Below are 26,243 nucleotides of genomic sequence, written 5' to 3' on the forward strand. Positions count from 1 at the left end.
TGCGGCTATGTATTCTGTGACCGACTCACCTGGCTGCTGCACGCGGTTGTAGAATTGACGTCGTTCAAATGTGTAAACACAGAAGACTCTTGGGCAAGTAATACACATACAAGTCTGATACACATCTGGCGCAGTGTCTCCCATCTCTGTGGACGCTGACGCTGGAAGCGACGCAATCTCCGGTTGCGTCATAGTACGTTCAAAATAAATTCTGCGCCCTTCGTTCCCTAAATTGTATATCAACAACAATTTCTTGCTTTCAGGTGATGCTGAAGAACCACCAGTTAAGTTCTAATCAAGTTCAAATGTTTGTATCCACTGTGCCCAAGGCCCCGCCGGGCGTCCCGGTCTCTGAAGGAAAGGCTCTGGTGCATGAACGCCGGAGAATCCTTGCGTCGCGTTCGACTTTTTTTTTCCGTTGAAAATCATGTTCACAGCTTGTATTTCTCTAGTACAATCGTCCCTCAATTCAACTTTCAAACATCATCGCCAGAAATGACGCATGGCCTTCCGATGCAATACTTAATACGGCGGTTGGCTTCCTCAATAGTCGGTTACGAAAATGGCAGCGGCCTCCCGGTCTCTCAATGGCCGGTCATTAAAACGGTGACAGCTTCCCGGATCCTCCAATGGCCGGTTACGAAATGGCAGCGGCCTCCCGACCTCGTCACTGCCCGGCTATAAAACAACCGCGGCCTCCTGAATCGCTGATAACAAAAATGCTGACCCAGTACAACGTACTTGCGGTTCATCATTCAGTCCGCATTAAGTACTGAACATGAAAGTTGGCGGCCTCCCGTTCTTCGCGATTGCCGGTTACAGAAAATGGCGGCAAACGGTCTCCCTCCCTCCTCGTCTGCGCAGCAACAGGTTGCACGCAATGGCGGTAACTGCGTAGGTCCGCTAGGCTTAGCGACCTCCTCAACCGACTGAACTCGAGGCGTCTCAAAACGTAACCTCGCTCATTTTCACATGAACGCTCTTCACACGTCTAAAAAATGCCGGTGATGAACGCACTCACTCGCTTTCGACAGCTTGGGTACTACGGGCGAACGCAGCTCGTTGGCAGCGGTATGGTCCTCGATGACGAGGTAGGAGGAAGCAAGTAGCCGCCAAAGTCCTCCGATGAAGTTGAATTTGCCGCCGGAAATTGGCTTTGGAAAACAGAACTGAAGACAACGGGACGTCGTCCCATTTCAACTAAACCGTGACAGCCAATTAACTCACACTAGGCCAATGGGCCTAATGAATCCCATACTCGTCGCCAATGTGGTGTCGTCCAGGAGGGCCGTCCTAGAAGTGAGTCGAGACTAAGCAAAACATGACGAATGACGTTTTATTAATGGAGGGATGGGTTTTCATGTGGAACCATCACATGACAATCCAAACTACCGATGCACATCGAAAAGGCCAAATCCAATCCATGGAGAGCAAACTGAAACTGCAAGCCAGGACACAACAGGAGTGAGTACAAGAAAGAAGGAAAAAATGAGGACTGGCCAGAACGGAATACCCATATAAAGAGTATAATGGGCATTACGTAAGCTTATGATGGTAGGCGTTTTGTTTGTAGAAGAAAATTTTGAACGGCAGAGCAATCATTACCATTGGTATGCCGAAGTACTTGTGTACGGACATCGAGAAGAAAGAAGAAGGAATTGAAGACAGTGAAGAACCTCGTCGCGTGCTGCAGCTGTCGACAGCCAAAAGAAATCTACGCAGCCTTCCCGGGAGGAATTTGCAGGGGCGAAGATGTGGACGGCGCGGCTGGGAGGCGTGCCGGAAGGCGCAAACTACACGGCTGTCTCCATTAATGGCAAGATCTACTCGTTCGACCCCGACCGCGAGGACGTGGACCCCACCACACGCGAGTCCGTCGAAGTCTACGTATTCGACCCTGCGACCTGCCAGTGGAACCAGCTGCAGACGCAGTCCCTTCCGGACGGGAGCCCCTGGCATAATAATTACAGCCGCACGGTCGTCGCCTACGGTGACAGCGCCTACCTCTGGAGCAGCCGGGATTATCTCGAAGTGGGTAGCGTAGTTTACCGCTTCGACACCAGGACGATGGCATGGAGTCTCCTGGAAGTGTCTGGCCAATGGCCAGAATTTCGGTTCGGCCAAACTGCATGCTTGGTGGGCAGCCGAGTCTACCTCTATGGTGGATGGCCGGTGGATGGCCCACCCACGCCGCAGATAGATTTCCTCGACCTGAAGACATTGCGCTGGCATACTGTGCCAACCAGGGGCGAGCTGCCGGAGAACACCGTGTACCATTCGGCGTCCGCCATTGGGGACCGTATGTACGTGTGGGGCGGAGCCCTTGTGCTCTCTGGCCGAGGCACAGCCTACAGCAGCTCTCTGGTGTATCTGGACACGTCCGCCTCGACATGGTTGCGGCCTCACGTCGATGGCTTTCCCCCCGAAGGGCGCGAAGATCACGCCACCTTCGTCTACAACGGAGAGCTGTACGTATTTGGAGGTTTGGACTTCGACCGGGACCGATACTTTGGCATCATCCACAAGTACAGTCCTGAGAGGTCCTCCTGGAGCGCAGTGACGCCGAAGCGGTCAGGCCCGTCGGCCAGGCGGTTCCCGGGCTGCTGCGTGATTGACAATTTGCTTTTCGTCTTCGGTGGTCGAGGATTGAAATCCTACGCAACGGTCGAGCAGTGGATGCAGTCTAGTGCAGAGGAGACTTCTGAACTATGCGAAGAGGCGCTGACGGATATGCACGTCCTAGACTTTTGTCCGACTTTGAAGACTATGTGCCTGATGGCTGTCATAGATGCAAATGTGCATGTCGGCCACCTGCCGCCTACCATTAAAAAGGAGGTCAGTGCACTCACAAGCTACAGCAGCACTTCGCCGTCATCTCAGCCTGCACGCTCAAGCTGCGCACCAGACTGACTGGACTCTTTAGATGTGGCCATAGACTGTGGGGACGGTAATCTACGCGACCGCTGGGGCGATGCTACAGCAAGAAAAAAAATCTTTTGTGTAAACTGCCCCCTGCTTCGTGCAATGTTTGCACACAAATGCGCAAATGTTCATGTGTCCATGCAGTTCGAATCCAAGTTTCCTTGCTATTATACCTCCGGAGAATAAATGTGAAACGGCTTCTTATACTAAGGCATCTCTCTATTAAAGTTTACTTGATATCAGGCATTTTTTAGACCATTTCACTAACACAACTCTACCTTTGAGTATGAAGGAAGCAACCAGTGTAGAAACCCCGCAAGTATTTCATAAATTTTTTGTCACCGTAAAATCTGGCAATCACGCCTAGCATGACTATAGCGACTGGAACGGTTAGGGAATCATAGGGGATTTGAGCCTTGGGCCAGGAGGAATTTTCAAACATTTTAGAAAATGGTGTCACTCTTCATTGCAGCCTTATGCTATTATTTCCGGCGTACAGCCTACGTGCTACGCATGTTTATGTGTTAAAATTTTATGCTTTGCTAACTATCTGCGGGTGCCTACAGTTGCGTAGTTTTTAACATCGCCGAATAAAACAGGTCGTACCCATGGCAGTAGTGTGGAGTACCCATGGGCTACTCAGACATCTTAAATTATTATAAAGGGGTCAGACTGAAGTATCCACCCCTACATAAAGATCTAAGCATAGAGGATGCTGTTGCATGGCGACAGCTGCAGACGGGTACTTTCCCGAATCTAAACCTTCTTAATAAAATGTTCCCTACGCAGTATGAGGCTAGGTGCGGAGAGAAACCAGACGTATACCATATATCATAGGCCTGTCAAAAGATTGAGCCTCCAACTATTCGTAGAATGAAAAACGCGAGTGCGGGGCAGTGGGAGAGTATGCTTTCCAGCGTAAGCTTGAAAGGCCAAAGGTGCATAGTAGAGCGAGCTCGAGAGATGGCCATATTCAGTTGAGCCTCGGACTAAGGCACCAACCCTATGAATGAAGACGGAAGACGCCATCGGAAGATGAAAGACGCCACCTGAAGCCGTGAAGATCTCTTTTCTAGAGCTCAATAAATGTGTTTCCGATCCGATCCGATGTGAATAAATGCACATAACTGCGATGTGACTTTGGAGAGGTTACACATTCTGCGCGTGATTATTGGCACTAGGAACATTCTTCGTTCCAAAAATACCGTCATTGCTTTACTCACAGCCTTGGTTAAAGCTAAAGCAAGCAGCGATTGTCGGCGCCTGATCTATGTGCGCTTAACCTGGCTGGTATCATAAACTGTGAATGCAATGTTCCGCTTCCGAAAGGAAGGTTGTGGCATACCCAGAAATGATCGAAAAACGCATTTTCAACGGGAAATTATTTATGAATGTGACGCGATTTTCCATATATCGTGAAATAACCCTACAACAATCAGTTTATCCTCACATATCCCCTCGGCAGGCTTGAGTTTTTTTTCCTGTCGTCAGAAGCATCCGGAATTGATTATATGTGACAGTACTAACTAATCAGTACGAGCGATACCCAAACTTTAGAAGAAATATTTTTCTGCGCAATGACAATAAAAATTGCCAAAATATTCATCTGACTTTCAAGCAGAAACATTAGCCATATAAAAAGCAATACATTTTATTCAGTGTAAAAGTGGCCGTCAAGAACTTCAAATTTTTACCGGTAGCTTGTCGGCAGCTAAAGCCAGAAGAGAATCCGAGCAACACTAACACTATTTTTCACACAGTCAACGGAAAACGGCAATCTCTCCAGCGATACCAATTTTTTTAATTTATTTCAAGGGGCACAGTGGAAATACTGGCAGCGAAACAGCAGCTTCTCTAGCGAAGAAAGAGAAAGATACTGGAGAGGAGGAAAAGCTGCCGACAACTACACAATTTATAAGAAAGCAACTGAAAATGGAACTTGCACATAAATGAAATAACATCTGGCACAACGAAGGAAAGAATACCTTTGCATTTCAGTGGGTTAAGAGCACTAAGCAAATGTCAGGAACATTTCCTACAAATCACCACTAGTCAATAGCCATCACAGGTCACGGGCAATTTACATTTTTCTTCCAGCGAGTTAACATTAGTGGAGAGCGCAGTTACCGTTGTGATCCTGAAGTACAAGATTTTGATCACTACGCGCATAATTGCGTCTTAACGGAGCACGAAAGAAAAATATTGACAGGAAAACTTAGAAAAAACCCACAAAGAGAAAACCTGAGATAATAAAAGATCAAAAGCTAGTTAAAATTTTACAGGACGTGGTAACAATATACTGGAGAAATCATACGAAAAACAGTAGCATGCGTTGACCGCCACTGTCACTCCTGTGGCAGCAAGGCAGAGGGCTAGCGTGCTTCCATGGTGGCAACATAGCAACAAAAAAAAACAATCAGTTAAGAAAACACAATCCGCAGACACCTGGCACACCACATTTGAATACACCTGGCAGATAACATTTGAAGACAAGACCTAGAGACCACATATTGGCACAGAAGGAGGGGCAAAAATCTACAAATCAAGAAAACCAATCAAGAAGGTTCGGAGCTTTCAGGATTTCCTATAGTGTAGGCAACAAACATTCACCATTAACCAGGATCTGCCTTATGTTTAGTAAATTTACTTGCGGAAAAGACTTTATGTGAATCAACGATGGCTTCGACAACCGAAGAGGAATAACAAGGAGGAAGACAGAAGAAGGAGAAAAACATGACATTACTGGACGCGCGTGGGGAGTCTAGAGAGAAGGCAAACTTTACCTGTCTTCGCTGGTTTCACCTCCTGAACATTTTCTTGTTTTCAACTTTATTAAAATGGTTTCTTTTATCGTCTTGGCACTATGCCCCTTTCTTTTGTTTTTAATTAGATTTTCATCAGCCGCGATGCCTTAGTGTTGCGGGCGAGGTATTCTTTTCTCGACCTCAACCTAAAGTACTTATTCTGATGAAGCTGTTTTGACTTAAACGAGGGAAAGAGAGAAAGGAATTTTAATGAGGTGGAAGGAGGAAAGGTCGGCCGGTGGTGACATGACCCTGGCCTGCTGCTTCACACCTGGGAGAGGGGAAAGGGAGGAAAGGTAAACCGGGAATGAAGGCTGATGTTGGCATAATACCATGAGTTTCATGGGTGATGTCCACACACACACACACTGGCTGGCACTCGCATCGCGGTGAGTAGACGCATGTGAAATTCATGTCTTGAACACACGTATATGTTGAGGGAAGAGCAGCCTGCTCTCAAGTCCGACAACAGCGCGGACTCCGCCGCAGGGACAGCTTTCATGGAATTGTGTTCAGCATAGCCTTAGGGAAGGAATTTTCCTTTAGTTTCGAGCACTCAACTGCGACAGCCTGAGTCCGAATAGAGTGCAAGACGCGCATTTGTGTTGACGGAGAAATTAGAAAAAAGAATAGAAACAAATTGAATACTTTCATATTAGCTTTTCCCTAATTTACCAGTTATCACAACAAGCGTGAACACAGTCATTTTTATGTCGCGTTTGGGGCTGCCGAATGAAAGCGTGCCTCGACGCTAGCGTTGGCATTCATACAGCTCGCGCAGGTCTTAACCGGTAAGCATCAAATCGCTCTCTCTCTCTCTGCTTACTGCTGCTTACGAGAATTCCGACAGTTTTGCGTTCAGAGAGAATTCTGTGCGTTTGTAAACACTTGGAATCCCAGGCACATTTGGCCTTTCAGCAGAAGTTCACATTTCTGTGAAAAACAGTGGTCTTTAGGGAAGTGGGCCAAAGGGCATTGTTGCGTGCACCTCAGAGGCATCGTCATCCTTTTGGTGGGCGACGCGGCATTCTCTAAAAACGCCTTGCCTCTTTGCCAGCATTTCAACAGCACATTTCATCCTTTTCTTCACCACTTGGCAAAGTATAGATGGGTTTTGATTACTCTTTGGCAACGTGGGTGAACACATTTTTACAAAAAGGCGCCATGAAGGGGAACAGAGGAAATGATAAATACACAGAAGAGAGACACGCCGGCGCGCAAACACCTGGCAGGTAATTTAATTTTGCGCAGAATAAGTCACTGCGGCCAAGCGAAGGACACAGAAAAACCTGAAGGCCAACACGTAACCCTTCACAAAACAATGTTCAGTCACTTTATATATTTTTGTTATTATCTTATAATTACATATAGCTTTTGCCAGTGCACCCAAAGTATGTAAGTTCGCCAGTAGGGGCACTGGAACATCCCTCACACAGGTGCACGTGCATAAAGGAGAAAGAAGAAAGGGTTGAAGAACACGATCCCGCACGTGCACGTGCACGTTCTACGACCGAAAAGAAACCTGCGCATCTTTCCCGGGAGGGATTTGCAGTAGCGAAGATGTGGACGGTGCGGCTGGGAGGCGTGCCGGAAGGCGCATGCTACACGTCTGTCTCCATTAATGGCAAGATCTACTCGTTCGACCCCGACCGCGAGGACGTGGACCGCACCACACGCGAGTCCGTCGAAGTCTACGTATTCGACCCTGCGACCTGCCAGTGGAACCAGCTGCAGACGCAGTCCCTTCCGGACGGGAGCCCCTGGCATAATAATTACAGCCGCACGGTCGTCGCCTACGGTGACAGCGCCTACCTCTGGAGCAGCCGGGATTATATCGAAGTGGGTAGCGTAGTTTACCGCTTCGACACCAGAACGATGGCATGGAGTCTTCTGGAAGTGTCTGACCAATGGCCAGAATTTCGGTTCGGCCAAACTGCATGCTTGGTGGGCAGCCGAGTCTACCTCTATGGTGGATGGCCGGTGGATGGCCCACCCACGCCGCAGATAGATTTCCTCGACCTGAAGACATTGCGCTGGCATACTGTGCCAACCAGAGGTGAGCTTCCGGAGAACACCATGTACCACTCGGCGTCCGCCATTGGGGACCGTATGTACGTGTGGGGCGGAGCCATTGTGCTCTCTGGCCGAGGCACCGCCTACAGCAGCTCTCTGGTGTATCTGGACACGGCCACCTCGACATGGGTGCGGCCTCGCGTCGATGGCTTTCCCCCCGAAGGGCGCGAAGATCACGCCACCTTCGTCTACAACGGAGAGCTGTATGTATTTGGAGGTTTGGACTTCGACCGGGACCGATACTTTGGCATCATCCACAAGTACAACCCTGAGAGGTCCTCCTGGAGCGTAGTGACGCCGAAGCGATCAGGCCCGTCGGCCAGGCGGTTCCCGGGCTGCTGCGTGATTGACAATTTGCTTTTCGTCTTCGGTGGTCGAGGATTGAAATCCTACGCAACGGTCGAGCAGTGGATGCAGTCTAGTGCAGAGGAGACTTCTGAACTATGCGAAGAGGCGCTGACGGATATGCACGTCCTAAACTTTTGTCCGACTTTGAAGACTATGTGCCTGATGGCTGTCATAGACGCACGCGTGCATGTCGACCACCTGCCGCCTGCCATTAAAAAGGAGGTCAGTGCACTCACAAGCTACAGGAGCACTTCGCCGTCATCTCAGCCTGCAGGCTCAAGCTGCGCACCAGACTGACAGGACTATTTCGATGTGGCCATAGACTGTGGGGACGGTAATCTACGCGACCACTGTGGCGACGCTACAGAAAAAAAATATTGCTTTCAAGTAAATTGCCCCCTGCTTCGTGCAAAGTTTGCACACAAATGCGCAAATGCTCATGTGTCCATGCAGACGACTCCAAGTTTCCTTGTTATTATACCTCCGGAGAATAATTGAGAAACGACTTCTTAAACTAAGACATCTCTCTATTAAAGTTTATTTCATAACAGGTATTTTTAGACCATTTCACTAACACAACTCTACCTTTGAGTATGAAGGAAGCAACCAGTGTAGAAACCTTACAAGTATTTCATCAATTTTTTGTCACCGCAACATCTTCTGGCAATCACGCCTAGCTTGACTATAGCGACTGCAACGGTTAGGGAATCATAGCTGATTTGAGCCTTGGGCCAGGGTAAATATTCAAACATTTTAGAAAATGGCGTCAGTCTTCATTGCTGCCGTATGCTATTATTTCCGGCGTACAGCCTACGTGCTACGCATGTTTATGTGTTCAAATTTTATGTTGTGCTGACTCTCAGCGGGTACATACAGTTGCGTAGTTTTGAACATCGCCTAATAAAACCGGCCGTGCCAATGGCAGTAATGTTGCAGTACCCATTGGATACTCAGATATCCTAAATTATTATAAAGGGGTCAGACAAGTATCCACCCCTATATAAGGATCTAAGTAGAGAGGATGCTGTTGCATGGCGACAGCTGCAGACGGGTACTTTTCCGAATCTAAACCTTCTTAATAAAATGTTCCCTACGCAGTATGAGGCTAGGTGCCCATGGTGCGGAGAGAAACCAGATTTATACCATATATCATAGGCCTGTCAAAAGATTGAGCCTCCAACTATTCGTAGAATGAAAAACGCAGTGCGGAGCAGTGGGAGAGTATGCTTTCCAGCGTAAGCTTGAAAGGCCAAAGGTGCATAGTAGAGTGAGCTCGCGAGATGGCCATATTCAGTTGAGCCTTGGACTAAGGCACAATCCCTATGAATGAAGACGGAAGACGCCATCGGAAGATGGAAGACGCCGTCTGAAGCCGCGAAGATCTCTTTTCTAGAGCTCATTAAATGTGTTTCCGATCCGATCCGTTGTGAATAAATGCCCATAATTGCGATGTGACATTGGAGAGGTTACACATTCTGCGCGGGATTGTTGGCACTAGGAACATTCTTCGTTCCAAAAATACCGTCACTGCTTTACTCACACCCCTTGCTGAAGCTAAAGCAAGCAGCGATTGTCGGCACCTGATCTATATGTGCTTAACCTGGCTGGTATCACAAACTGTGAATGCAATGTTCCGCTTCCGAAAGGAAGGTTGTGGCATACCCAGAAATGCTCGAAAAACGCATTTTCAACGGGAAATTATTTATGAACGTGACGCGACTTTTCATATATCGTAAAATAACACTACAACAATCAGTTTATCCTCTCATATCCCCTCGGCAGGCTTGAATTTTGTTTCTATCGTCAGAAGCATCCCGAATTTATTATATGTGACAGTATTAACTAATCAGTACGAGCAATACCCAAACTTTAGAAGAAATTTTTTTCTGCACAAAAACAATGAAAATTGCCAAAATATTCCAAAAACTTTCAATTAGAAACAGTAGCTATAGAAAAAGGAATACATTTTATTCAGTCTAAAAGTGGCCGTCAAAAACTTCAAATCTTAACCGGTAGCTTGTTGGCAGCTAAAGCCAGAAGAGAATCCGAGCAACACTAACCCTATTTTTCACACAGTCAAGAGAAAACTGCAAAGTCTCCAGCGATACCAAATATTTTTAATTTATTTCAAGGGGCACAGGGGAAATATTGGCAGTGAAACAACAGCATCTCTAGCGACGAAAGCGAAAGATACTGGAGAGGAGGAAAAGCTGCCGACAACTACACAATTTATAAGAAAGCAACTGAAAATGGAACTTGCACATAAATGAAATAACATCTGGCACAACGAAGGAAAGAATACCTTCGCATCTCAGTGGGTTAAGAGCACTAAGCAAATGCCAGGAACATTTACTACAAATCACCACCAGTCAAAAGCCATCACAGGACACGGGCAATTTGCATTTTTCTTCCAGCGAGTCAGCATTAGTGGAGAGCGCAGTTGCCGTTGTGATGCTGAAGTACAAGGAGTTGATAATTACGCACAGAATTGCGTCTTAACGGAGCACGAAAGAAAAATATTGACAGGAATGCTTGGAAAAAACACACAAAGAGAAAACCGGAGATAATAAAAGATCATAAGCTAGTTACAATGTTACAGGACGTGGTAAAAAAATACTGAAGAAATCATACGAAAAACAGTAGCCTGCGTTGACCGCCACTGTCACTCCTGTGGCAGCAAGGCAGAGGGCTAGCGTGCTTCCATGGTGGCAACATAGCTAAAAAAAACCAAAAAGAAATCAGTTAACAAAACACAATCCGCAGATACCTGCGACACCACATTTGAATACACCTGGCAGATCACATTTGAAGACGAGACCGAGAGACTACATATTGGCACAGAAGGAGGGGCAAGAATCTTACAAATCAAGAAAACCAATCAAGAAGCTTCGGAGGTTTAAGGATTTCCAATAGTGTAGGCAGCAAACATTGACAATTAACCAGGATGTACCTAATGATTAGTAAATTTGCTCGCGGAAAAGACATTATGTGAATCAACGATGACTTCGACAACCGAAGAGGAATAACAAGAAGGAACAGACAGAGAGAAAAACTTTATTCAGCAAGTGAGTTTTAGACACAGCTGGGTCCCTGGGCCACTGCGCGGTTCCGCACTGCATCAAGTAGGTCATGCCGGGACATGACGTCGGCAGCCCGAGTCACCGCATCAAGCTTTGATGTCGGGTCTGCAGAGATAAGCAGGACCTCCCAGTCCTCCCAGCTCGAGATGGCGTGCTGTCCCCGCAGGGGAGGGTCAGCAGGGCAGCCGAAAAGGATATGGGAGAGTGTGGCGTGGGGGTCACCGCATATGGAGCATGCAGGGGATGTGCCGCAATAGTGGGATAAAAGCTGAGGGGATGACAGAGAGCGGGTCTGGAGGCGTCTGAAGAGGATCTGTTGGGAGTGCGTAAGAGAGGGGTGGAGAGGAGGGTAAGTCCGACGGTCCAAACGGGGTATTTGCGTGAGCTCCGCAAAGGTGTGCGCCCGCTCCCTCGAGAATCCTGGATCGAGACTGTCCTGAGCCCGGCAAATCAGACCTCGGGCCAATTTATCGGCAGCCTCGTTTCCAGGGTTCCCAGAATGAGCCGGCACCCACTGAAGCTCTACCCTGCGCGGTAAATTTTGGGTAGGGGTGTTCAACAATTGCCAGGCAGGGGCGTGAATACTGCCCCTGGCAAAGTTGGACAGAGCCGTTTTGGAGTCGCTGAAGATGTATTGGGCGTCCGAATGTGCAAGGGCTAGGGCGATGGCGGTCTCCTCTGCCTCCTCAGGCGTAGAGCCCGAGGGAAGACAGTGAGTTAGGGTTAGATTGTGGGCAACTGCTACCGCTTCATGCGCTGTACATGCGGCATCTACCCAAACGGCATGGTGGGCTTGCCCATAATACTTATGGAGGGCATTAGCGCGAGCTACGCGGCGAGGGATGTGATATTGGGGATGGACGTTTCGAGGAAGGGGTTTCACAACGAGAGGTGTATGGATGTGTCGAGGGATGGCTATAAGGGTTGACTGGTTAGCGGGTATGTTGATGCGAAGGGAGGAGAGTATACGGCGGCCAGTGGCGCTCGTGGCAAGTCTGAGGTACTGTGTCTGAAGGTGCGCGTCAACTAGTTCCTGAATGGTGTTATGCATGTCTAGAGCAAGAAGTTTGGCTGTGCTAGTGCTACGAGTTAGGTTTAGGGCTGCCTTAGTCGCAAGGCGGATCATTGTGTTCACGCGTTCGGTTTCCGTGCGGTTCAATTTGAGATATGGGGTTGCGTATAGAATGCGGCTAAGCGTAAATGCGTGCACTACTTTCATGTTGTCCGCTTCGTCTAAACCCTTGTTAAGGGAGGACACTCGGCGTAGAAGGTGCAACACGGATTGCGTGGAGGCCTTGAGCCTTTTAAGGGTACGTTCATTTCTTCCAGAATCCTGCAAGTGGAGGCCAAGGATGCGGAGGGCGGGTGTGATGGGGATAGGGGATCCTTTTAAATTGATTTGGATGGGCGAGTTAGCGCTAGATTTTGGCCTAATTAGGAAGAGCGCGGACTTAGATGGGGAACTTTCGAGCCCGATGGATGACGCGTGAGAGGAGATGGTGTCTGCTGCTAACTGAAGAGTTTCCTCAATTTCCCCGTCAGAGCCATGAGTGGTCCATGTGGTAATATCATCAGCGTACAGGGTATGCTTTAGGTGTGGGATTAGAGCCAGTTTGTGAGCTAGGGGGATGAGAGCAACGTTAAAGAAAAGAGGAGAAAGGACCGCCCCTTGAGGGGTTCCGAGCTCTCCGAGTCTATAAGGGGATGTGGTAATCTGATCTATGTGCAGGGAGGCAGTGCGGCCCGAGAGAAACGCGCGAGCGTAATTGTAGGTTTTAGAGCCTACCTGTAGTGCCTGCAGTTCCCGTAAGATGGCATCGTGTCGAATTCTGTCAAATGCCTTGGTGAGGTCTACTGTCAGGATAGCTTTAGTGTTGTGGGGGATGGTATCATCAAGCACGTCATGCGCAATTTGAAGTAGGGCGTCCTGCGCAGATAGATGCGCACGAAATCCGAGCATACTGTGGGGGAAAAGGTGGTTGTCTTCCATGTACGTTGTTAGCCGAGCAAGAATTATGTGCTCGAAGACCTTGCCTACACAGGATGTAAGAGAAATGGGGCGGATGTTGTTTAGGGTGGTGATAGACTTGTGGGGTCTTGGAATAAAAATAATTTTTCCATGCTTCCACGAGGCAGGAATAATTTTTCCATGCTTCCACAAGCGTGAACACAGCCATTTTTATGTCGTGTTTGGAGCGGCCGAATGAAAGCGCGCCTCGACGCCAGCTTTGGCATTCATACAGTTCGCGCAGGTCTTAACCGGTACGCATCAAGTCACACTTTCTCTCTCCCTCTCAGTACATTCCAGCCTGCTGCTTACGAGAATTTTGAGACGAAACAAAGCATCGTTTCCTGGATACCTCGTGCGTTTGTAAACACTTGGCACCCCAGGCACATTTGACGTTTCAGCAGAAGTTGACATTTCTGCGACAAACAGCGGTTTTTATGGAAGTGGGCCGAAGAACATTGTTGCGTGCATCTCAGATGCATCGTCATCCTTTTGGTGGGTGACGCGGCATTCTCGAAAAACGCCTTGCCTTTCTGCCAGCATTTCAATAGCGCATCTCATACTGGTCTTCACCACTTGGCAAAGTATAGATGGCTTTTGAATACTGTTTGGCAACGTGGTTGAACACATTTTTTCAAAAAGGCGCCATGAAGGGGAACAGAGGAAATGATAAATACACAGAAGACAGACACGCCGGCGCGCAAACACCTGGCAGCTAATTTAATTTTGCGCAGAATAAGTTACTGCGGCCAAGCGAAGGACACAGAAAAACCTGAAAGCCAACACGTAACTCTTCACAAAACAATGTACAGTCACTTTATATATTTTTTTGTTATTATCTTATAATTATATATAGTTTTTGCCAATGCACCCAAGGTATGAAAGTTCGCCAGTAGGGGCACTGGAACATCCCTCACACAGGTGCACGTGCATAAAGGGGAACGAAGAAAGGGGCATTCTACTCTATACCTTGGCCAATCCCCCCCACGTGGGTATGTGCCATATTACTTGAGAAGAAGAAGAAGAAGGAGAAGAAGAAGAAGAAGAAGAAGAAGAAGAAGAAGAAGAAGAAGAAGAAGAAGAAGAAGAAGAAGAAGAAGAAGAAGAAGAAGAAGAAGAAGAAGAAGAAGAAGAAGAAGAAGAAGAAGAAGAAGAAGAAGAAGAAGAAGAAAAAAAAACGATCCCGCACGTGCACGTGCACATTCTACGACCGAAAAGAAACCTGCGCATCTTTCTCGGGAGGATTTTACAGTGGCGAAGATGTGGACGGTGCGGCTGGAAGGCGTGCCAGAAGGCGCAAACTACACGGCTGTCTCCATTAATGGCAAGATCTACTCGTTCGACCCCGACCGCGAGGACGTGGACCCCACCACACGCGAGTCCGTCGAAGTCTACGTATTCGACCCTGCGACCTGCCAGTGGAACCAGCTGCAGACGCAGTCCCTTCCGGACGGGAGCCCCTGGCATAATAATTACAGCCGCACGGTCGTCGCCTACGGTGACAGCGCCTACCTCTGGAGCAGCCGGGATTATCTCGAAGTGGGTAGAGTAGTTTACCGCTTCGACACCAGGACGATGGCATGGAGTCTCCTGGAAGTGTCTGGCCAATGGCCAGAATTTCGGTTCGGCCAAACTGCATGCTTGGTGGGCAGCCGAGTCTACCTCTATGGTGGATGGCCGGTGGATGGCCCACCCACGCCGCAGATAGATTTCCTCGACCTGAAGACATTGCGCTGGCATACTGTGCCAACCAGGGGCGAGCTGCCGGAGAACACCATGTACCATTCGGCGTCCGCCATTGGGGACCGTATGTACGTGTGGGGCGGAGCCCTTGTGCTCTCTGGCCGAGGCACAGCCTACAGCAGCTCTCTGGTGTATCTGGACACGTCCACCTCGACATGGGTGCGGCCCCGCGTCGATGGCTTTCCCCCCGAAGGGCGCGAAGATCACGCCACCTTCGTCTACAACGGAGAGCTGTATGTATTTGGAGGTTTGGACTTCGACCGGGACCGATACTTTGGCGTCATCCACAAGTACAGCCCTGAGAGGTCCTCCTGGAGCGTAGTGACGCCGAAGCGGTCAGGCCCGTCGGCCAGGCGGTTCCCGGGCTGCTGCGTGATTGACAATTTGCTTTTCGTCTTCGGTGGTCGAGGATTGAAATCCTACGCAACGGTCGAGCAGTGGATGCAGTCTAGTGCAGAGGAGACTTCTGAGCTATGCGAAGAGGCGCTGACGGATATGCACGTGCTAGACTTTTGTCCTACATTGAAGACTATGTGTCTGATGGCTGTCATAGATGCACGCGTGCATGTCGGCCACCTGCCGCCTGCCATTAAAAAGGAGGTCAGTGCACTCACAAGGTACAGCAGCACTTCGCCGTCATCTTATCCTGCAGGCTCAAGCTGAGCACTAGACTGCCAGGAATCTTTTGATGAAGCCATAGAAGATGGGGACGATAATCTACGCGACCGCTGTAGCAACGCTCCAGCAAAAAAAAAAAAAACCTTTCGAGTAAAGTACCTCCTCCTTCGTGCAATGTTCGCACACAGACGCACAGATGTTCATGCTTCCTGTTTTTTCCAAATATATTTGCTGTTCGCTTCATTTCTCCGGAACAGAAATGAGGACCAGCTTCTTAAACCAAGTCAGTCTCTTCTTATATACTTCATTTTAGGCGTTTTCTTTAGGGTATTTTTCATCATCATCATCATAATCAGCCTGACTACACCTACTGCAGGGCAAACTCCTCTCGCATGTCTCTCAATTAACCCTGTCCTTTTCCAGCTGCGCCCACCTAATGCCTGCGAACTTCCTAATCCCATCCGCCCACCTAGCTTTCTGCCGCTCCCTGCTACGCTTGCCTTCTCTTGAAATCCATTCCGTTACCCTTAAGGACCAGCGGTTATCTTGCCTTCGCATCACATGCCCGGCCCTACCTCCTTTATTCCTCTTGGTTTCGACTAGGATGTCATTAACCCGCGTTTGTTCCCTCACCCACTCTGCCCGCTTCCCGGTCTCTTAACGTTACACCTATCACTTTCTCGTGTATAGCTCGTTGCGTTGTCCTTAACTTGAGCTGAAAACTTTTCGTTAGCCTCCATGTTTCTGCCCCTAGGTGCGTACCGGTAAGATACAGCTGCTGTACGTTTTTCTCTTGAGTAATATTGGTAAACTGCGGTTAATAATCTGAATGGCAGTTTATGCTATTGCAGTAACATAACTAACTCTGAGTATGTACGGTAGCAGCCGTTGTCGAAACCAGAGAAGTATTTCATCAGTTATTTGTCGCCGTAAATCTTCTGGCAATCAAGCTTTACTGAAAGGCGTAAGCGACTGGAACGATTTGATAGCGATTCCGGTTTGGAGCCCTGGTGCAAGGGCGAGTTTGCAAACATCATTTCAAAATGCGGTATTGCAATTTATGGCAGCCCTATGCCATGATTTCCGGTATACGGCCTACGTGCTATGCATGTTATAGGTGCTATACCATACCCAGCAATCGTGGACAAAAGCAATTTTAAGCGGGAAACTGTTTACGAACGCAATTTTTTCATAAAATGAAACTTTCACTGTGACAATTACTATATCTTCAGATCACCCGACAGCAGTAATTTTTTTTTCTATTCGCGTTTTCGCTATCATCAAAAGCGTTCCCCATTGGTTTTTTATGGCAGTCTTAACTGCTCGATGCGGGCGATGGAAACACTTTAAAAGAAAGATTTTGCTACATATCGCAATAATGAACTATTACCTTTGCGGCGAAGACTTGGTCCTCGCTGCACGATAGAAAGATACGTACTGACAGCGTGGAGATACCGAGCAGATTCCTGAACAATGCAGGCTGCAGCCGCTTCCTTCCAAGGAAGAACTTGAAGACCGACGCACCACACAACGGCTGCACCTTGTTATTTTAAAGCAGACAGTACTGTTTACTTCGACGCCTTTGCCTTGTCGCGCGGCGGTTAATTTCATGGACACCGGAGGATGTTGTCGGTACGTTCACGTGCTTTAGTTATGCGGAGCGATGTGTTGTTGTGTGAGGGGACCTCTTTCGATAAAGTGCCCCGCGAGCATTCGCCTCGTCACAAGTGAATGGAGGAAACCGCAGCTGGCACCGTGAAGAACGCATTTAATCTTGGGAGCACGAAAGCATTTTATTCTGTTACTACGTCTGACGGATCTGTTACCACGGTCTCATTTAAAATGTTACGCACCAAGTTTCATGATCTCCGGTGCATCCACTCCACGAAGCTCCAAGTGCTCGGCAGGTATCTCAGTTTTTCTCCACTGTTGCAAACGTCGACTGTCTGTGTTGGCATTAAAGTTGTTGGCTCGAATGGAACACTTTACCAGAAGAGGTCGTCTTAGCTGACGATGTCCACTCCGCTCAATTTATTCATAATTTGCAATTACTTGAATATTCCTCGCACTCTGTTGTTCTCATGGATTTTATAGCTGGTTTCAAATTGAGAATATCTCTTTTATATACTCGTCATCTCTCAATTGTGTGCTGTTTCTTTCTTTGCGTTGTTTTTATTATTTGTACACGCTCTACCGTTGTAACGCTTCGGCGCTGCAGGATATGCTGTAAATAAATAATAAATAAAAGGTGTGAACACCGACTCAATGGCGTAATATATTCTTGGGTCGTCCGATCAGATAAGAGTTGGCTTTATCGTTCGTTTCGCCAGTGTCTTCAATTTGGAAGAAGCCGGAAGTCCCGCAAGACATATAAAGGGCACTAAGCTGAATGCTACTCATCAAAGCTTTTCTATCCTAAAAAACCGAAGGAAGCGTCATAATTTAGAAATGAAAGAAAAAGACGTCAGGCTTTTTTTCTTCGTTTGCGCTGAAAATGTCTTAGTAACTGCTCAGCGACCAGTTAAACGCCAGGAGAGAGCTGTCTCAACTGCTCTGCAGAGCATTTATTATTTCCTGAATATAAAGCAGCATTTCCGCTAGGAATATCCACTTACGAATCGCTTCAGTGTTCAGCAGCTCTTCGAAGCCGACGACGAAGAGGTCAAAAAACAGTCGTTGCAGCCAGGCACAGCGTTGAACACAGTGCTATATTATTGATCCCTCCTTGCACATCATGTATTCTCTTCGGAAGTCGACAGAGAAGATATTCAAGGTACCCGCAACCCCGATTAATAAGAAACAAGGCGAGACTGCGGTGAAAACTCCCTCAAAATCTGCGCCGCAGGAGACACGCCAGGACAAGTCACCGTGGACAGTCATCAGTCCCGTGGCAAAAGTAAGAGCAACTTTTTTTTTAATTTTCACCGTTTCATAGAGACCGGCGGCACGATAAAGCTCCGCTGTTAGTACTGTGCCTTTGCCGAATAATAATAATAATAATTGTTTTTTGGGGGGAAAGGAAATGGCACAGTATCTGTATCATATATCGTTGGACACCTTAACCACGCCGCAAGGGAAGGAATAAAGGAGGAAATGAAGGAAGAAAGGAAGAAAGAGGTGCCGTGGTGATGGGCTCCGGAATAATTTCGACCACCTGGGGATCTTTAACGTGCACTGACATTGCACAGCACACGGGCCCCTTAGCGTTTTGCCTCCATAAACACGCAGCCGCCGCGGTCTGGTTCGAACCCGGGAACTCCGGATCAGTAGCCGAGCGCTCTAACCACTGAGCCACCGTGGCGGGTACCTTTGCCGAATGGCAATCAGAGAAAAAAGCTCCCAGAGGGGGCATGCATTCACAGAGCTGGACATCGGAAACCTTTATACGGTACTTGGTTACCTTGCATGGAATTTCTCGCACTCCTGTGCAGTGCCATTTAATGTGTGGTAAAATTAATCCCTAACATTGATCCTGCAGATAATAACCGAATAGGTATATTTTGATAGACGTACATGCGTATTGAATGTGAGCATAGGTAACAAAATTACTGAATAGTGAAACTCGAATGGAATTAGTCGCGTCATTCATAGACAGAGCTGATGGCTGTGCTCAAGTAGATGAGAATTTCTGGACATATGTCAATATCTATGGAAGTGCGCCGCCTTCTTTTTTTCGTAGCTTCTGAAGCTGTATCTTCGACTGCCTGCATGTTTGTGCTTTGTAAGAGGCACTTCCGGCCCCTATAGTGGCACACAGGGCACAAGCACAGCTTTGAATGGCAAGTGAAACACCTGTGCCAGCAGGTGTGCGCTTGGACATGTGCATCGTCTTGGAAAAATCACTTTAGTCACTGTAAATTGACATCATCACCTGTCATCTACTGTTTGCCTCTTTCATCTTACGCGGTGCGGGGCCGCCGACTAAAAGAATATTACCTTTTGCTGACCACCCCATGTTTACTGACATCAACGTTTTTTTTTTATCTCTTGAGCACTACTTCCGTGTTCAGTGCTGTTTGTGGTGCACTTCATAGTAATTAGCCGGCCCTCATAAAACCTGGTTGGCGCGATAAACCATATCTATATTAAAGTTGTCAGGGTCAGGTGAGTGCAGATCTGTAGAATGACGCTGGGCAAATTGTGCTAGAAAAACTGGACGCCCCGTGTACACAATGCCTGATGAACACGTGCTTCCGGAATCTTGGAAGAACGCTATAGACAGAGCTGATGGCTGTGCTCAACGCTAACGTTATCTTAATTCGTAAGAGAGTGGATGTCATGGTTATGAAATAATTTAACTCGATCAGCTTACTGTAAACTGCCGACAAGGTATTTACTATGTAAGGAATTCGCTCATAGAGTTCGAGCATCCTTAGACTTGAAGCAACCAAATGACCAGACGGCTTTCGTAAAGGCTACTCCACAATAGAGCACATTTGAACCATCAATCATGCGACAGAAAGATGCGTAGAATATCACCATCCTTTAATGTAGCTATAATAGATTTCTAGAAAGCATGTGCCTCATTCGAAACCTCACAAATCATTCAGTGATGACACGACAAGGTTGTAGAAGAGGTGTATTGAAGAATACAGCGAAATATATATATAGCAGTTGCGCTGCTAAAATATACCTCCACATAGAAAGTAATAAAGGCAGAACCATGAAGAATGCCGGCAGGGAAAGAAGAACTCGTCAGTGCTACTTTTCGCGTGTTTACTGGAGGTCTTGATTAAGAATTGTTTGGGATACAAGTTAATGCAGAATAGATTAGTAATCTGCGATTTGTTGATCAGATTGCTGCACTAAGTAACTCTGATGAAGAGCTGCAAAACATGATCGAGGACCTAAGCAGAAAAAGCACAGCTGTCGATCTAAAAATTAAAATCCTAATATTTAACACTCCCGCAATGTAGCAGCAGTTTACAACGGGCAACGAAGCAAAGAAAAAGGGGGAAGGGAATACATCTACTGCGGGCAGATAGTAACCACAAATCTGAAGCACGAGAGAGGTAGGTAGGTAAAACGTTTATTTTGCTCTATTTTACAGAGGTATTAGCGGTTTCAGATGACTTCTTCCATCTTGCTCCAGGGTTGGTTCCCTTAGTCCAGGGCTCGACTGAGGGTAGCTGACCTGCGAGCACGTCTTACTAGTCCTTGCTGGACTTTTACGATGTCGCTGGAAAGCATCCTCTCCCACTGTTCCGAACTCGGGTTTTCTACTATGGTTAGCTCGCCGACTTTCTGGCATGCCCGTGTGGTGTGGTATAGGGTTGGTGTATCTCCACACCACGGGCATACGCTTTCGTACTGTGTGGGGTACATTTTACTTATCAAGTTTAAGCACGGGAAAGTTCCCGTTGGCAGTTTTCGTCACCCTATGGCGTCCTCACTGCATAGCTGTTCATGTGGGGGGGGGGGGGATACTTTTTGCTTGTCCCTCTCAAGTAGTCTAGAATCTCTGCATAGCTTTGGTCTACCGTAATGTCGGTGTGACCCGGTATCCAAACTATCGCGTGTTTGGCTCGGTTGTTGTTGTTGGGGTTGCCACATGAGCGGAGAATTCGGAACGCGTTGTGGCTGATTCTGCCGTATAGATAGTTACGGCATGCTGCTTGGGAGTCTGCGAGTATGGTTAGACACCCGCTTAATCGGTAGCCCTCCGCTGTCGCTAGAGCTACGGCTGCCTCTTCGGCCTCGGCTACCGTGCAGTTGCGTATTGACGCACTGGTGATAACTGATGATTGTTTAGGGCAATGGACTGGATTCCAAGATAACGCAAGAGTAGGAGGGGCTTGCAGAGAGTCAGGTGGCTGGATGCGATCACAAGGTTTCCAGGGTGAATTGTGGCCACGGCTGTCACTGGACACAGTTAATGGAAGACACATGGGAGAAGATGCATTTATAGCGAGCTAGGCGTAGGTTTTCTGCTGATGATATTAAAATTCGAGTGTATTGTTATTTCGCAGCAGGGCATTGCCCTCGGTGTGCAACTCATGGCCTGACTGAGCCTCTTGCCTAGGTCATTTTTATCCTCATTTGTAGATAATGCTGTGCGGCGAGTTTAGTGAAGTAGGTGTTGACGACTGCACAGAAGTGGTGGTTTCGCGAAGCAATTGGAATAAGCAATGCGAGGCGCTGACAACAATCGTTCATTTTCTGCGTGCCCGCGAAGAGTGATACCAGAATAACTGACATTCCAAGTAATCTGGAAACCGCCGCAGTTGCTCAGTGGTTATGGCGCTCGGCTGCTGGCCCGAAAGACGCGGTTTGGATCCCGGCCGCGGCGGTCGAATTTCGATGGAGGCGAAATTCTAGAGGCCCGTGTGGTGTGCGATGTCAGTGCACGTAAAAGAACCCCAGGTGGTCGAAGTCTCCGGAGCCCGTCACTACGGCGTCCCTCATAGCCTGAGTCGCTTTGAGACGTTAAACCCCCATGCATAAACCATATACCTGCAAGTAATCTTTATAATTCTTCGATGACATTTCCTAAACAGGCTTTTTACTGATGACACAATGGCTGCTGTGTAGGCCGAATAGGAGTGGAAGGAAAATATGCAAAATATCCAAGCCGCGAGCGGCCTCTCTGCCCGAGAAGCGATACCGCTCTTCGAATACCGGGATGCTTAACAAGGTGTGTTTTATTGGGGCTTCGCACGAAACAGCTTCCCTGTACGTATACAAGCTGATTTGTTTGCAACTAACTGCCTAAGGTCAGCAAAACAAGAAGGAAGCAATTCACGATTTGTTACTGCGTTGTGACAATCTTCATGAAATGACTAGACTATCGTGCATCAGAGAAGAGGATACAGCTGATATCGTTTCTTTGAAAGACCCTTTGCAAGACTGCACTAAATAGTCACAAAGTAATTGCCAATATAATGAGCATATATGCTATCTTTGAAGTTTATAGCTCCTACTCCTACGTTCTTGGCTTCGCAAAACTTTTGAGCGCATTGTAGTTGCGCCAATATATGACAACTGCAGGTAAATTGATAAGAATGTTCCAGGCTATTAGCTTCCTTATGAAAGTATGCAAATAAGCTATCACCTCGCTAGAGAGTGAACCCCACAGCGGGCGCATGACTGATTACTGTCAAATGTTATGCCATCCACTGTTCTAGCTGACGTGAAGTATAACAACAAACTGTTGCGATGTAAATTATCTTTATACAGGCAGCCCCTAAAACAAATACTTGAATTCTCTTTCGTTATTATTTCTTTCGAGATTTATTAAATCTTAAAACACAATTTTCCACTTCAGCAGGGTTAGCAGAACGTCTGATATTTAAACCTACACATTAAGCTATTTGCGTAAATATTTTGTGATGTCTCTCACTTTTGAAGGGTCCTTGTCATAGATGTGTCATAGGAGTCGTCTAAAGACAAAACATAACACTGAAAAAATTCGTATCGAAAGAAGATTGATCCTAAAAAAGCGCTGTGGAAACCGTTGAAAATGGGTCTAAACTATTGTGCGCTTGCACTTTGTCTCATTACTCGCTGTTTGCTTGTGCGTTTTCGCAGATTGGTGTTACACCTCTTGTGACGCCTACTAAGCCCATCGTAATCAAGCACACAGGTATGTAGTAATTACGCCGCAAGCTGCCTGCAACATGCGCCGGTAGAGTGCAGCATATGTACTGACGCGTCTGCCTTTGCTTTCAGTTAAAGCTGAGACAGGTAACGAGAATGAGACGGTGTGTATAGATCCCCGTTCTTCGCTTGCCTCTCAGTTCTGTGCTTTCTGTTTGCGGTCCTGATTTCACAAGGCTGACTGCTTTGTATGCGCAGGACTTGCAGGACTCCGTGCTTGAAGTGATCCAACACTGATCGGGAGATGTGGTGCTCGGAGTTGTGGGGTGTGGGACGGAGTTGTGGGACGGCTTTTTCGGACGGCCAACTAAATGATGAAAAAGACCGGTCGTTGATGTTTATTCACCTACAAATAAACGCGTGTTGTGTCTTGCGTGAGAGTACAGACGATGTACTGAAAGCTGAGGTTTGTGTATACATTCCCAAATAAACAAGCACGGAGAGAACCAGACGACTCTACTTGGCGAGCATTTCCCGAGTTGGGACGGGTGACAAGCCTACAGCAGTGAGGTCATTAAAGGGTGAAGAAGAAAATAAAGGTGTTAGCTTAAATTATCTAAAAAAGCCTCCGTCACCTCAAACAGCGCAGTCAAGAAGGTCGTGCGCACATCCTAGCTTGGACAGAAATCTGCAAAGACAGGAGCGCGTTCAAAAGCCAAAGGCCCCGGGCCTATACCGCGGGTTCCATCAGCTATAAGCCGCCCTGAACGAATTACGCGTCTGTTGCAATTTATTTAATGCTTGTAAGCGCTACATACGATGAGGTACAACAGGAATGTTTTGCTTGCTGTCCACGTCTGAGTCCTAGCTGTCATCACAGCAGCGAGACATCATCATTTGGCAACACGTTTAGAATATTCTATTTTGTTTCACGCAGCGAGTTGTTTTATTCGGGTGCAAATTTTTTTACACCATCTCAAGGCGCAAGGTAAGTATCATATCTTGAGCCAATGAACATCTTGCATAGCCGCTGTCATGGTGGTCTGTGTACAGTCTGTGCAGAGGAGGAAGAGGATGAAAACGTTTATTATAGCTAGTCTTCCATCGTCATCATCATCACAATTGTCATCATCACCGTCTTCATGAGTGGAGCCCTCAATGCAGGGCTCTATCCTAGTCGAAATCAAGAGGAAGAAATGGGCTTGGACAGGACATGTGATGCGAAGGCAAGATAACCGCCGATCCTTAAGGGTAACGGAGTGGATTCCAAGGGAAGGCAACCGTAGCAGGGGGCGGCAGAAGGTTAGATGGGCGGATGAGATTAAGAAGTTAGTTACTTGAAGAGAAGGCACGCTAGCTGTCTTGCAGCGGGTTAACTCCTCAGTGACGGAAGATATTAAGGGGTGAAAGGGGGGCCGATATGTAAAAATACTGGTAACAGTAACTGTCGCTCATTTCTCTCGAATTAAGCTGGTCTTCGCAGTGAGCGCGTTATACATCACGCGTGCTGACTACTGCACCCGGCACCTCGCAGATGGAGTGCCTGCGGTCGGTGCTAACACTCGCCAGCGAGGCCGTCGAGCGCGACGCCCCCCATCGCGTGGAGACCCTGGTTCGGAGGCTGCGGGAGGCTAGTGTTCCTGTATATGCTCCCGCAGGGAGCAGCATATACAGGAACACTACGGGAGGCTTTCCTCCTGCCCCACCTTTCGGCGCAGGCGCGCAAAACGCTGCTCGAACTGACTGAGCTGCGCGCCTCCAGATGGCAGTTCAACCTCGCCCAGCAGCTGTACTACTTCCCTTATACGCAAGCCTCGAGCACCGCAAGCGAGCCGCCGATGCCACCAAGGTGTCGATCATGACGACCAGTCGCCTCTTTCTGTATTCGGGAATATATCTGGCTGCACCGCAGCTTGCTTTTGGCGTTCTGGAGCGTTGGCGACACTTTCCAGGGAGTCAAAGCTGGATGAGTCCGAGCACACACGATGATGCTCTAACTCACAATGATCAATTGTTGCTTTCAAGGCCGAAAGCCGTCAGTTTATTCGCATTGTCTTCCAGTCTGGATGGTCATCTGTCAGTCCAGTGTTGAATTAGCGGCATGTTGACCAATTGTAACCACCAAGTTAATATTTCTTCGCCTCCCGGCCAAAAGAATGTGATTGCTACTTTATACAAATATTCTGTTACGAGTTGGGTTACAAGCTGCTGTACTACTTAATCCCTCTTCATTATCTATCCTGGTGTCCTGCACCTGTCTTACAAAAATAAAATTAAGAAGCCCTAAGAAACCCCATGAAGCCCTTAGGTGGTTTGCGGCAAGTAACTGAGGAATATTTGGCACCCTTTCATCATGGTGTACTGCCTTCTTTATTTTCCGCTAGCGTAATTCTTCAGTGTTAGGAGCAAGTATTTTTTCTTAGTTTGTGGTGTGTAAATATTCTCGTCCAGCCAAGCACCCAGCCGCTTCTTTTATCGATTCAAAAGCAGAGGAGAGCACTGACAATGCTTTTTGTGCGTGCTTAGCAATGTTTGCAGCCTTCGTTTTTGTTGTAAATAATGTTATAAAACGGTAGCTTTCAATGCTGTGTTCATTTCAATCGATGCCCCCCCCCCAGGGGCGTCAGCAGCTTGCAGGCGTTGGTGAGCGGCGACACCAAGGGTCCCTGAGCATCGGCAGGGACATCCCTGCAGGGGGATGATTGTGGGCAGTGCGTTACCACGGACCCGAACACCCGCGCTTAGCCGTGCGTGGCATCGCCATGTCCGCGGAAATAGGAATCCTGGTGGTTGTGCCGATGCCGAGTGTTTGGACCTTTAAGGCCCCCGGCGGAGGCAACACATCACTTTTGCCCCAGCTTCCTGTAGACGGCACCTCCGGCCTGGCCCGACAAGGGAAATCGGCAGTCGCCTTTTCCTGTCCTCTCCTTTACCTTTCACTTTCCTGTCTTTCTCACAAGTTTCCTGTCTACCCCTTCCTTCTTAGTTTTTTCCATTTTCCTGGCTGCTAGCGCTAACCTTCTGTGGCTGACAGACCTGTCTCTCGCCATATTTGGTTGCAGTAGTTGTGTACAGCTGGCATGGGCAAGATATTTGTAGCGATAGCTTGTG

The 26,243-nt window shown here is 47.8% G+C and overlaps 3 protein-coding genes across 3 annotated transcripts; all 3 read left to right on the forward strand.

Annotated features, from left to right (window-relative positions):
* Nucleotides 1-1,752: 1,752 nt before the first annotated feature.
* Nucleotides 1,753-2,910, forward strand: LOC144108148 (kelch domain-containing protein 3-like). The gene has a single exon (XM_077641426.1). It carries the CDS (start codon nt 1,753-1,755, stop codon nt 2,908-2,910), a length of 1,158 nt encoding a protein of 385 aa, XP_077497552.1.
* Nucleotides 2,911-7,286: 4,376 nt separating this feature from the next.
* On the forward strand, nt 7,287-8,444 carry LOC144108149 (kelch domain-containing protein 3-like). The gene has a single exon (XM_077641428.1). The coding sequence runs from the start codon at nt 7,287-7,289 to the stop codon at nt 8,442-8,444; it is 1,158 nt and encodes a 385-aa protein (XP_077497554.1).
* Nucleotides 8,445-14,495: 6,051 nt separating this feature from the next.
* On the forward strand, nt 14,496-24,994 carry LOC144108151 (kelch domain-containing protein 3-like). Its single transcript, XM_077641429.1, has 5 exons — nt 14,496-15,578; nt 23,124-23,178; nt 23,265-23,296; nt 24,667-24,774; nt 24,851-24,994. The coding sequence occupies exons 1-5, from the start codon at nt 14,496-14,498 to the stop codon at nt 24,992-24,994; spliced, it is 1,422 nt and encodes a 473-aa protein (XP_077497555.1).
* The last annotated feature ends 1,249 nt before the right edge of the window (nt 24,995-26,243 follow it).

This window comes from Amblyomma americanum, chromosome 10 (genome assembly GCF_052857255.1).
Source record: "Amblyomma americanum isolate KBUSLIRL-KWMA chromosome 10, ASM5285725v1, whole genome shotgun sequence".
Lineage (NCBI taxonomy): Eukaryota > Metazoa > Arthropoda > Arachnida > Ixodida > Ixodidae > Amblyomma > Amblyomma americanum.

Bases quoted from the DNA above. Each gene is read 5' to 3' on its own strand.
- LOC144108148 (XM_077641426.1), top strand. From the start codon at position 1,753: ATGTGGACGGCGCGGCTGGGAGGCGTGCCGGAAGGCGCAAACTACACG.
- LOC144108149 (XM_077641428.1), top strand. From the start codon at position 7,287: ATGTGGACGGTGCGGCTGGGAGGCGTGCCGGAAGGCGCATGCTACACG.
- LOC144108151 (XM_077641429.1), top strand. From the start codon at position 14,496: ATGTGGACGGTGCGGCTGGAAGGCGTGCCAGAAGGCGCAAACTACACG. The intron at 23,179-23,264 runs GTATGTAGTAAT...CTTTGCTTTCAG, and splicing joins CATCGTAATCAAGCACACAG to TTAAAGCTGAGACAGGTAAC. The intron at 23,297-24,666 runs GTGTGTATAGAT...GGCACCTCGCAG, and splicing joins CAGGTAACGAGAATGAGACG to ATGGAGTGCCTGCGGTCGGT.